Source organism: Pseudozyma hubeiensis (genome assembly GCF_000403515.1).
Source record: "Pseudozyma hubeiensis SY62 DNA, scaffold: PHS56, whole genome shotgun sequence".
Lineage (NCBI taxonomy): Eukaryota > Fungi > Basidiomycota > Ustilaginomycetes > Ustilaginales > Ustilaginaceae > Pseudozyma > Pseudozyma hubeiensis.
The window spans coordinates 25297-36747 of record NW_012133838.1 but is presented as its reverse complement, the minus strand read 5'-3'; the positions used below and the strand labels follow the sequence as shown (position 1 = coordinate 36747).

Genomic DNA, 11451 nt, shown 5'->3' with positions numbered 1-11451 from the left:
CCTCCCCCCTCCTCCCCCCGCCGCCGTGCCTCTCTGCAACCCCGCCATCTCCCTCTCCTCCTCACCCCAACCCAACACCCCGCCTATCAAACTCAGCATCTCCCACCGCTTCCCATCCGTCCGCGGTGTATCCAAAAACTTCAACAGCAAATTCGTCACCAACCGCCGATCCACCGAAGTATCGCTCTGATCGTTTCGGAGCCTACGCAGTGCTTCGGTGAGGTGTTCGTTGAGGATCACCGCTTCGTGCCGCAGTTTTCCGATCAGAAGGTTCTTCTCCCGGACTTGGGACTGTAGTGTTTCGGCCTGCGATGCGAGCGAAGCCGAAGACGTGAGTTGAGATTCGGCGGTTTCCGCACGTACACGGTACTCTTCGAGGGAAGAAGTGAGGGTGGATATCTGCGTTTGACTGTCGAGCAGCGTGCGGGAGAGTTCTGCGTCTTGGGTGGATTGAAACTCTGCCAAGACACGAGACAGGTTCGCTGCGGACGAGGATTCGCGTTCGGCGACAGCACGGTGGTGCTGTTCGGACGACCGTGCCAGCTCGAGTTCCTGCGAAAGCGATTGCAGCTGCGTCTCGAGGGATTGACGTTTGGCGGTTTCTTCCAGCGCACTGGTCTGCCAGTTGCTCGAATCGAGTTTGATCCTCTCCACCAACTCGTGCAGCTCCCTCTCCCTCTCCAGCCTCCCCACTGTCCCTCCATTCTTGCCTTCTGACTTGCTCAATTCTTCTTCTTTAGCAGCTAAACCTTTCCGCAACGTGTCGACTTCCGTTGACAACCGATCCGTCTCGGAATGTGACGCAACCAGTTCCTCGCGCAACGTACTGCAACTCGATTCCAACTCGGAAACTTTGGCAGTGAGCACCTCGATCTGCCCTTCCCGACGATCCAGCTCCTCCGCGTCTTGTCGTAATCGATCGCCTAGTGTGGCACGCATGGTGGTGAGTTTGGAAAGGAGCGAGCGGTATTGCGATTCGAAGGTGTCGCGTTCTTCCCGAACGCGGGCGAGTTCGGTGCGGATCTCGTCGGAGGACATGGTCGAGATGGGGGTCCAGGTGTCTTCATCGTCAGAGTGCGGGGAGGAAGTTTTGCCATTTGATGCGGTGGCGATGGTAGTGGCAGAGTCGTCGAGTGACGCCCGTGAGCCAGAGGGGGAGGAGGAAGAGGACGCTGCTGCAGACATGATTGCGAGAGAGAGCGGATGGTGGAGGAGCCGAATAGATGTAGCAGAATGCGATGTCTGACGTGGACCTCGCTGGAAAGCGCCGACAGTGTCGTTTCTTGACGATGCTGGGAGCGTTCAAAGTGGCATCCTTCCCGAACCACTCGAGCTACAATCCAGGGGAGACCTGTCCCTTGACAGAAGTTCAGCACCTCTTTCACTGAGGCTTGCCGCGCTCCCTCGAGTTCTCTGCTGTGCTACGCTTGTCTTTCAGTCGCCCCTTGTCCCGCTGAATCGTGTTTGACGCGGTCGTTGCGCTGAAAACCTCGAGCGATGTTGTAGGATGGATGATGTGGGGTAGATGGAAAGAGACAAGGCAATGCGCCTTTGCTTTGACCGAATGCGTGGTAAATTTGGTCTGTGTGTTGCTTTCTCAAATCGCCGATTTCCGCGCTTGCAACCTCACACCAGCTCTCACTACCCATCACGCATCACTGTTCTCGCAAACATTCACACACAATCAAACGTGAATGCAGAAACACTTCGTATAACAATAACAAAAACCAACACCATCATAAATAACTACAACTACCCTCTCTTAGGAACAGGCTTGAGACTAGGGTGAACAATGAGCTCATGCAGCCCCGCGTTGGCCGGGCAGAAGGGATAGACATGCTCGTTCTTGGTGATCCTCGCCTCGAACAGCACCGGCTTGTTGTTATCGTACTCGATGAACTCCTTCATCTTGGCCGGCAGATCTTCGATGTTGTCGCAACGGATCGCCTTGACGCCCATGCTCTCGGCAAGCTTGACAAAGTCAGGGTTGTGCATCTCGGTGTGAGAGTAGCGCTTCTCGTAGAAGAGATCTTGCCACTGCACCACCATTCCCTGGAACTCGTTGTTGAGCACCAGCACCTTGGTGCCGATGTTGTACTGTGCCGCGGTGGCGAGCTCCATGGCGGTCATGGAGAACGAGGCGTCGCCGTCAATGTCGACGACGATCTTTTCAGGTGCGGCGACTTTAGCACCGATGGCAGAGGGGAGACCGAATCCCATGGTTCCGAGACCACCGGAGGATACCCAGGTGCGAGGGTGGCGCCAGCGGTAGTGCTGAGCAGCCCACATCTGGTGCTGTCCGACACCGGTGGAGATGATGACATTGTCCTTCTGGTCGGCAACGGCAGCGTCGAGAGCCTCAATGACCTCTTGGGGCTTCATGAGCTCGCCCTGCTTGGACGGCTCGTAGGTGAAGGGGTAGGCCTCCTTCCACGACTTGATGAGCTCGTGCCACTCGCTCCTGTCGGGCGCGTTGCTCTCGAGGAACGGCATGAGCTTGCCGAGGTTGGTGACAACATCGCCTTCGATGGCGCAGGTGGCCTGCACCACCTTGTTGATGTTCTTTGGCATCACCTCAAAGTGGATGATACCGCCACGGTTCTCCATGGCAGCTGCTCGGGCGTGCGGAGCGAACTTGTCGATCTTGCCCGTGACACGGTCGTCGAATCGAGCACCGAGGGCGATGATAAGATCGGCGTCCTGCATGGCCAGGTTGGCGTACGCCGAACCGTGCATGCCGAGCATGTGCAGACTGAGAGGATCCAGCTCGTCGAACGCACCGAGACCCTGGAGCGTGGTGGTGACGGGGATGTTGTGCTCCTTGGCGAGCTTGGCAAGCAGCTTGGGACCTTCGGGAGACGAGAGGATACCCTGACCGGCGTAGATGACGGGTCGCTTTGCGATGCCGATGAGGCGCGCAGCTTCGTGCAGCTCGGAGGTGAGGATGTCCTGTTCCGAGGAGCGCAGGTTGGTGCTCTGCTGGAAGGTGGCGCCGCGACGGTTGCGTGCAACCTGTCGGCTCGGCAGGTTGGTGATCATGTTGGGCTGCGTCTGGCTGTAAGGGATGGCCTGGCGGAGGATACCGGCAGTGACGTCCTTGGGCAGGTCGACCAGGACGGGACCGGGGCGACCCGAAGTGGCGATCTTGAAGGCTTCGTTGATGCGGCGAGGGAGCTCGGCAATGTCCTTGACCATGACGTTCCATTTTGTGCAGGATCGCGAGATGCCGACGACGTCAGCCTCCTGGAAGGCATCCGAGCCGATAGCAGAGGTTGCCACCTGACCACAGAAGACGACGAGGGGAGTGCCGTCGCTCATGGCGTCCTGCATGGGTGTGATGACGTTGGTGGCACCAGGACCAGAGGTGACGAGGATGACACCGGGCTTGCCGGTGACACGAGCGTATCCTTCGGCCATGTGACCGGCACCGTCCTCCCTTCGTGGAAGCACAAAGTCAAAGTGCTTTGAGTTGTAGATGGCGTCGAAGACGGGGAGGATAGCACCACCTGGGTAGCCAAAGACATGCTTGACATCGTGCCTGAGCATCATCTCATGGAAGATGGCACCACCCGAGAGACCGACAAACGACTCATCGAGAGCGTTGGCGTCATATCTCGAAGCGAGAGGGGCGATATTTTGAGGAGACTGCTGGAAGGCAGGTGAGGGTTCGGGACGGACGCTGGCCGAGGTCTGAGCGGCAGCAGCGGCCTGCTCCTTGGGCTGATTTGTGGAGATGTGTCTTGAGAGGGCAATCTGGGAGCGCTGAGATCTTGCGAGCTGTGCGGAGCGGGGAAGGTTGTTCCTCGCGGTGGAGAAGGCTCTCGCGGCACTTGGTGTGGTGGAAGCGTAGGATGTGGAAGCAGCGGCGGTGGCGGCGATGCTGGATGTGGAAGCGGCCGAAAGCTTGGAAGCGGCCTGGAAGGCGTGCCTCTGCTGGCGTGCAAACTGCACGGCAAAGCTCGTCATGATGAGCCTGTTTTGGAGGGTGGCGGTTGCGTGGAGCAGGTGCCTTTTCTAATGTGTGGTGGTGCGGTCCTAGACGTCCGAGATGCTTGAGATGTGGTGGCCACGGTGGAGTGTGAATTGTGAGTGATCCAAAGGGAGAAGAGTCCAGCGGCGTCGATGTAGGTGCTTGGGATGGTGGAGAGAGAGTAGAGAAGTGAAAGGAGCTGTTGAAGGGCGCGAGGTTATAGGCATTCAAGCGCCAATGAGCGGCGTTGCAGGAATAACTCGCTCGAGCTGCCAAAGCGGTGACTCGGTCAAATGACTGACTTGACTGATTCTTCTTCTCTCGCGGTGTTTGACCCTTGAAAATATTCATCCCGGCCTCGACCTCGCCTCGCCTTACCTCGCCTTTCAGCCGCTTGTGCTTTTTCCCTTGCGCTTTGCCACTGCGTGTTTTAGCCAGAATCGAATTGATATTTAATTGGCAAGCCATCTTGTATTCGAATTGGGAATATAGCCAGTACAAATGAATATCAGATCTAACCGAAAGTGCCCGCTTTCGCCCTCGCTTCAGCTGCCCCACATCAAGAACAAAACAGTGAGCATCGTTAGTGCTGGCTGCGATTCCAACCAAATTGCCCGAAAATGACTCGAACGAACGCTGGCTGGCTGGCCTGCTTGTTCCCGAGGCTCGACCTCGACGTTTACCCCGCGCTTGGAAGAACCCGCGAGCGGAGCTAGCTCTCTCTTGCAGTCCTGTCTATGGTCCTCCTCAGCTCACATCAACGTCAATACGTTGCCTTGTTCGGTAGACCCACACTGTGACGATGACGTACACCTCTTGTAGACATAAAAGTCAGCTGGCGTCCTCCGAAACCAAAGGGTGGCGCCGACAACGCTCGCCTCGGATACGAAGGAAGAGAAGAGCAAGTTGTGATGGGATGCGACTATGCGAGTGTGAATGGACGCAAGATGAGCTGCCTGCCCAACCAGTGCACACCGAACAGCAACACAGTCGTCGACTAGATGGCTGGTTCCGTATCCGATTGGTTACAGGAATGGCAGGCATCATGCAGGCTTATCTGCTGCTCTGTGTGTTTGGTTCGCCGGAGGTCTCATTGGCTCCTGATGCATGTCAGTCGACCCTGTCTGCTCAGACCGTCAGTCAGGCATGCAATGCAAAGCAAGCACCGGTCAAATCAAAACGCACCTTTGCCGGATAGACAAAAACCAAGCTGACCAGTTACCGGCCGGCTTGAGGCGCGCGTGCGTCGTTGCGAGAAAGGGTCTCAGGTTCAAGAGAGGTTCGGAAGTCGGGCCAACACTTTCTTCGGTCGCGACCGTGCACAGGCTTCCTTGCCAAGTGCTCATTCCACATCACCGTTCGCTCACTCGATCCTACAACGGAGTATCGGCATCATGCCGAATACAGCGAGCGCTTCAGCGTCAGACTCGGCAGCGCCGAATTCGCTGACCGCGCTTATTCACAATGCCGCTCCCACCGCCGAATCATCCTTGTCGGCGGAAGCGCTTTCAGACAAGCAGGTCGCCTCTTACATCCGCTCGCTTTCCAACTTCAGCCTGGTCGACCTTCGAACTCAGCCGCAGCAGCTTCAAACAAAATCCGAAGCCCTTCATCGGCAGCTTTCGCAACTTTGCATCTCCCAGACCGATGCCTTCATCCACATACACCAAGCTGAGCAGCAGTTTGCACCTTCTCTCACCACGTTTGCAAATCGCCTCGAGGATCTCATAGTCCATACCTTGCCCCAATTACAAGAGGCCACCGAAGCGTTCGCATCTGCTAGCAAACCAGTGCTGGCCGAGCGAGAGCGTGTCCAGAATGTCGTCGATCAGTACGAGCGCGGTCACCTCTCCGACCTTCTCGAAATACCTCCTCTCGTGCTCACCTGCGTAAGGTCGGGTCATCACTCGGATGCAATCCAGCTTGCAGAGTATCTCGCTGGGCTGCTTGAGTCATCTGCCTCACATGGCAGTATCGGTTCAGCAGATGGCCATTCTTTGTCCAACGTCAACAAGCCAAGCGAACAGCGCAACACCTACCTTTCTTTGCTCATCGAGACTTTATCACATCTCGCCGTCATGAAGACCGATCTCATCTCGAGCTTCTCCAAGCCTGGCCTCAAGCTACCTGCTGCTCTCAAATCCACTGGCGTCCTTCGCAGACTTACCCATTTCGAGAGGGCGCTTCCGCGCCTGGCAGATTGGCACACGCTCCAACAGCACCACAGTGTTCCCCATCTGAGCATGAGCGAGGCTCAGCTGTGCCTCGCTTTCCTCAAGTCAAGAATCCGCTCTTTCCACTCAGCGCTGGATGCCATGGGCTCTTCTTCCTCCTCGTCCAGCCAGACGTTCCTGCGAAGATACATCGACCTATGGCGCGAAGAGATGACCGACACCTTGAGTATGGCCTTTGCGCTCTTTGTCGACACCGATCCACAAGGCACTCCACATCACGCTGATGATGCAACGACATCAGACATGGTCACGCCCGCCTATCTTATCTCCTCCTTTGCCACATCGGGCTTCGAGCGACTGCGCGATACCATCTCCACCCAGCTCGTTGCTTCCGTACAAGCGACTCAAGCATCGTCTTCTGGACACTCTGCCTCCCTCTCGAGTCTCGAGACGCTCGCCGAACTGTTCGCCAACGTCCATACCCAGCTCAGCTACGCTTCGGCATCCTTGACACGATTCGGATTCGATTTTGGAACGCTCCTCTGTGCCCCGTCTAGCAACGCCTCTTCAGACTCATCGATACAGTCACTGAGCACCATCGAAGCTACCTGGCTCGACGCTCTCACCCGGTCGCTCGATCAAGCCTTCTCACCATCCCACGCGCTGTTCGACCAGAACTTGAAAACCAGCGACGCAACTTTGCCTTCTCAATGGCTTTTATCATCTCAACTGCCCGCCTCCGCATTGGAGAACCTCTTCCAAGTATCTACCACCGATCCCACGTCGTACGACGACTTTTCACGGCCAAACATCGAGCTCGTCGACTACCCTCCACTCGGGAAACTGCTCAACCGTCTACTGGAGTGGATCAACGCATTGCAGGTGTTTGCACCGACTGCTCTCGCACCGCTTCTCCTGCGGCTATTCGATCAACACTTTGCGCGTCTTTCGCGACGTTTGCTGTCCGAGGTTTCCGAGGCTATCACCCGTGTGGATGCTGATACGGTAGCGGCGGAAAGACTGTTGAGCGATGGGGAAGCGCAAAGTCTTTTGCAACATCTCGATCAGGAAGAGAAACGAGAGTTGCAGACGCAGCTGGTTCGCGATCGCGAGAGCGTCATCTTGATCAAAGTGCTCGAGATGTGGCAACATTCTGTCGTCGATTGGACGCGAAACGTTATCGCCTCGCAGATCTACGATACCGAAGTGGATGCCAAGGGTGAGGTAGATATTGCGTGGGCGGAAGCGAAGGATTGGATCGGCGAGACACGAACAAGGATTGTCGAATCGAACAAGCAAAGACGGCAAAATGCGGCGAGCAAGAAAAAGAAGGTAAATGAGGATCTGGCTCGAGAGAAGGCCGAAGCTGAGGAGAGGGCTCGTGTCGAGGCTGAGGAACGGGCCAAACGTGAGAAGGAGGAGGAGGAACAAAGAAGGAAAGCGGAGGAAGAGGCAAGATTAAAGTCGGAAGAGGAAGCCAGACTGAAAGCTGAAGAAGAAGCAAGGCTGAAAGCTGAAGAAGAAGCAAGGCTGAAAGCTGAAGAAGAAGCAAGGCTGAAAGCCGAAGAGGCGCGCCTCAAGGAGGAAGCACGACTTCAAGAAGAAGCCCGACTCAAGGCAGAGGAAGAAGCTCGCGTCAAAGCTGAAGAAGAGGCGAGACTCAAAGCCGAGGCCGAAGCAAAGGCAAAAGATGAAGCCGAAGCAAGAGAAGCAGCCAGATTGAAAGCTGAAGAGGAAGCACAGCTGAAGGCCGAGGAGGAAGCGAGGCTCAAAGCTGAGGAGGAAGCGAGACTCAAAGCTGAAGAGCAAGCGCGGCTCAAAGCCGAAGAGGAAGCAAAGCTCAAAGCGGAAGAGGAAGAGCAAACAAAACTCAAAGCACAAGCTAAAGCTGAGGCTGCGGCTGCGGCTGCAGCGGAAGCTGCAAAGGCCGAGGAAGCGGCGCGACTCAAAGCTGAAGAGGAGGCCAAAGTCAAAACCGAAGAAGAGGCCAAGTCAAAAGCCGAGGAGGCAGCAAAAGCGCAGCAAGAATCTGAAGAAGCAGCCCATGTCGCAGCCGAAGATGTCGCCGTGGCGAACGCTGCTGATGACGTTCCATCCACCAAGGCTGGATTTAAAGTATCCGCCGTCGGGATCGGAAACGCAGCAGAGCCGACACAGCAGCCAGCAAACGACGACACTGACCGTTCCCGGACGAGCGAAGCAAAGGAAGAAGCGCTCGATAAGAACGCCCAACCCGCACCTTCTGCTGCAGCGCCAAAGAAGTTCAGTTTGGCCGAAAAGCTGCGTCTACGCAAAGAGGAACGCGATCGAGCTGCTGCAGCCGCTGCCGCTTCACAGAAGCCAAAGGAGGAGGTCGCGGCTGCTGAGGAAAGCATCGACGCTGCACCTACTGCTGTGGCTGTACCTGCCAACACATCCGATGAGACGACGACGACGAAGAATGGGGAGGAACACGGTGATTCAACAGCGAATGCCGCGGTGTCGGCGACGACAGAGGACAAGGAGCAGTCTACCTCCTCACCCGATGCCACCGAAGCCGTTGGGGAAGACCCTGCAGACGAAGGCGAAGACGATGCCGACGATGCCGAAGATAACGGCGACGGAGACGGCAGTGGAACCAATACGCCAGCCACGCCTACAACGCCGAATCCTGAAGCAACACCCAGTAGCGGTGCGGCCAAGAAGAAGAAGAAGAACAAGAAGAAGAAAAAGTAGTCGCTGTTCGTTCAGTTTGTCGACAGTAGTAATCAGACAACACGCATAATCTCAGAGCTTCTACTCAATGGCACACATACACACAACACGCGGACGTTGCAAAGTTGAAGAGAGATGAAAGGAGTGTCGTGATATTTCGTAATACCCATGATGACAGGGGATCAGTGGGGCGATCGTTGAACAATGACGGAACGGCAGACTGCGCACAGTAAAGACGTATCTGCCATCCTGCCACCTGAACGCACCCTTTTGGCACAACAACGCTTGAAACAAATGTAGACGAAGCGTCACGTCTCATCCACAACCTCTTCAAAGTCGATCCTTCAGTCGTGTCAACTGAAAGGAAGAACTTTAGTTGGAGGAGAGGATGGTGACCTCGACCTCGACACCGGGCTCGAGCGAGATCGAGGTGATCTGCTTGACGATCTCGGAGGGCGAGTGAAGGTCGATGAGACGCTTGTGGATGCGCATCTCGAAGTGGTCCCAGGTCTTGGAACCCTCACCACAGGGCGACTTGCGGGTGGTGTGGGTAAGCACCTTGGTAGGGAGACGAACGGGGCCCTTGACGCGGAGCTGCTTGTCCTTGGATCGGTTCACAAGGTCAGAGCAGACTGAAGTAGGAGTCAAACGGAATTGAAAAGGTGGTATCGATGTCAGTGAGAATGAAAATGGGATGTCGTTTGAGATGGTGAAAGCTTACCCTTCTCGAGGTTCTTGACGTTGCGCGAAGTGAGGGTGATGCGGATCTTGTGGATCTTGGCAGCAGGGGCCGAAGCATCGACATCCTTGTCCTTGGCGACGTAGCTCATCTTGTAAAAGTGTAGAAGAGGGGTTTGTTGAGAGTGAAAAAGATGAAAACCAGCGGTGACCAAGGTATACTAGAAAGAGTAGTATGAGGAGGAGAAGAAAGGATGCTGGATCGGATGGCGGAAGAACAAAATTCCAAGGCAAACAGCTCGGGGCCGAAATTTGCAACAGCAGACGCGCTCTCACTCGAGCACTCGAGCAGCCAGCCAATCGGAAAATTCGAACTTGCCGCAGCAGCTTTCCGTCAGAATCGGGTAAATGTCAAAATCGGGACAATGGGCTGAAATTGTGACCGATCTGAAAATAGGCGATGCCGGCAAGAAGAATTGGCGTTTGTTTGCCTTCCAGGCTGGCAGTCGGCGAGTGTTGCTGCTTCTGCTGCTGCTGCTGTTGCGCTGAGCGCACGCGCCATCGCCGAAATCAACGACGACCTTCTGGATCTACAGACAGCTTCCTATCCATCTCCACACCAGCTGTCTTCTTCCCGAACGGCCTCAGATCCGCACGAACAACATGCGCTCAATAGCTGTCGCCTTTGCGGCCGTCTTCCTCTCGTTGCTGGTCGTGCTCCGCGCTAACGCGGCACTCTCGGAACCCAAGCTCAGATACGTTCTCAACTCGGGCAAGCTCGCTCTCTCCACCGTCGACGGCTCATCTCGTCTCTCGAAGGAATTCTCGACACATGCGGACTACTCGAAGAACACATCGCCCTTCAGCCTTGCCGCTCCGACACAGCTGGAGAACGATGATGTGATCCGACTTGGTTTCAGCTTGAGCGTGGAAGAAGCGACGGGCAAGAAGGTTGCCAAGGATGGATCGGCGCTCGGAAAGGAGCATGTGCCTCATCAGGCTTTCATCGTACTCGCATCGGAGCAGGACGAAAGTGCATCACATGCTTGGCCGGTCGCAGTCAAACCGAGCACTGGAAAAGTCACTTGGAACTTGGTAAGTTTTGGGCGCATTTGATACAGCGACACGCCCTTTCCTTCGTATCGATCATGACTGACACATTCTTGGTTCTGCTCGATGGCTCTGAACAGAGAATGGACAGGATCCCTGCGTCGCTTCTTCGAGCCCCATCCCCGTTGACACTCTCCATCCTGATTGCCAACTTTCCCACCAACTCGGCTCCCGAAGGCGCCTACTCGCCTCTCTCGCTCCCTCTCCTCTCGCTCATCCCTCCGTCGAGCTTGGTGGACGCCGCCATCGCCTCGGCATCCTCCTCACTCTCTGCTCGCGAAAAGGCTGAGATCGAACAGGGCTTCCACGGGCTTCCCGAGCACAAGCACACGTTCGGTATCCCTCCCACCGAAACCATGCCCAGCACCAAGATCAGCGGTCTCGCCTCGCTCATCACAGCGGCTGTCCCGTGGCTCTTCCTGATCGCCGCGCTCGGTGTCATCAAGCCTGAGATCCAGTCGCCATCTTCCAAGGCGCTGGTGCTGTTTGCAGCGTTGGCGGGATTGGAGGCTCTAGCGGTGAGGTACTGGATCGGCTTGACGCTGTTCCAGATGCTGCCGCTGTTGTTGGGTGCAGGCCTGGTGACTGTGGTTGTGGGGAGGAGCGCGTTGGTGGAGCTCAGGAAGAAGAGGCTTGCAGTGTCGTCGTAGTGCCCTTGTTGGGGTCTCACGTCAAGATGCTCTCCCTACGTCACTTCGACACGTCGAGCATCGATACAATGCACTGACGACACTACAAAATACAGTCCGGGGTTGAAAACGGCTCTCTATATCTTTATGGTTTGAGTTTAGTGCGATTGTGTCTGCGGTCGTATACGAGTTGAAG

The 11451-nt window shown here is 56.0% G+C and overlaps 6 protein-coding genes across 6 annotated transcripts; 4 read left to right on the top strand and 2 right to left on the bottom strand.

The window, feature by feature from the left end:
* Nucleotides 1–1752: 1752 nt before the first annotated feature.
* On the bottom strand, nt 1753–3966 carry PHSY_005865 (acetolactate synthase catalytic subunit; the record flags this gene model as incomplete). Its single annotated transcript, XM_012336470.1, has 1 exon — nt 1753–3966. The coding sequence occupies one exon, from the start codon at nt 3964–3966 to the stop codon at nt 1753–1755; it is 2214 nt and encodes a 737-aa protein (XP_012191860.1).
* An 806-nt stretch (nt 3967–4772) lies between these two features.
* On the top strand, nt 4773–5168 carry PHSY_005864 (mitochondrial cytochrome b2; the record flags this gene model as incomplete). The annotated part of the gene is made up of 1 exon (XM_012336469.1): nt 4773–5168. The coding sequence occupies one exon, from the start codon at nt 4773–4775 to the stop codon at nt 5166–5168; it is 396 nt and encodes a 131-aa protein (XP_012191859.1).
* A 196-nt stretch (nt 5169–5364) lies between these two features.
* Nucleotides 5365–8859, top strand: PHSY_005863 (hypothetical protein; the record flags this gene model as incomplete). Its single annotated transcript, XM_012336468.1, has 1 exon — nt 5365–8859. The coding sequence occupies one exon, from the start codon at nt 5365–5367 to the stop codon at nt 8857–8859; it is 3495 nt and encodes a 1164-aa protein (XP_012191858.1).
* A 351-nt stretch (nt 8860–9210) lies between these two features.
* Nucleotides 9211–9668, bottom strand: PHSY_005862 (likely cytosolic ribosomal protein S20; the record flags this gene model as incomplete). Its single annotated transcript, XM_012336467.1, has 2 exons — nt 9211–9470; nt 9560–9668. The coding sequence occupies 2 exons, from the start codon at nt 9666–9668 to the stop codon at nt 9211–9213; spliced, it is 369 nt and encodes a 122-aa protein (XP_012191857.1).
* Nucleotides 9669–9770: 102 nt separating this feature from the next.
* PHSY_005861 (hypothetical protein) lies at nt 9771–10065 on the top strand (the record flags this gene model as incomplete). Its single annotated transcript, XM_012336466.1, has 2 exons — nt 9771–9920; nt 10015–10065. 2 exons carry the CDS (start codon nt 9771–9773, stop codon nt 10063–10065), a joined length of 201 nt encoding a protein of 66 aa, XP_012191856.1.
* A 114-nt stretch (nt 10066–10179) lies between these two features.
* On the top strand, nt 10180–11276 carry PHSY_005860 (oligosaccharyl transferase delta subunit; the record flags this gene model as incomplete). The annotated part of the gene is made up of 2 exons (XM_012336465.1): nt 10180–10611; nt 10707–11276. 2 exons carry the CDS (start codon nt 10180–10182, stop codon nt 11274–11276), a joined length of 1002 nt encoding a protein of 333 aa, XP_012191855.1.
* Between the last annotated feature and the right edge of the window lie 175 nt (nt 11277–11451).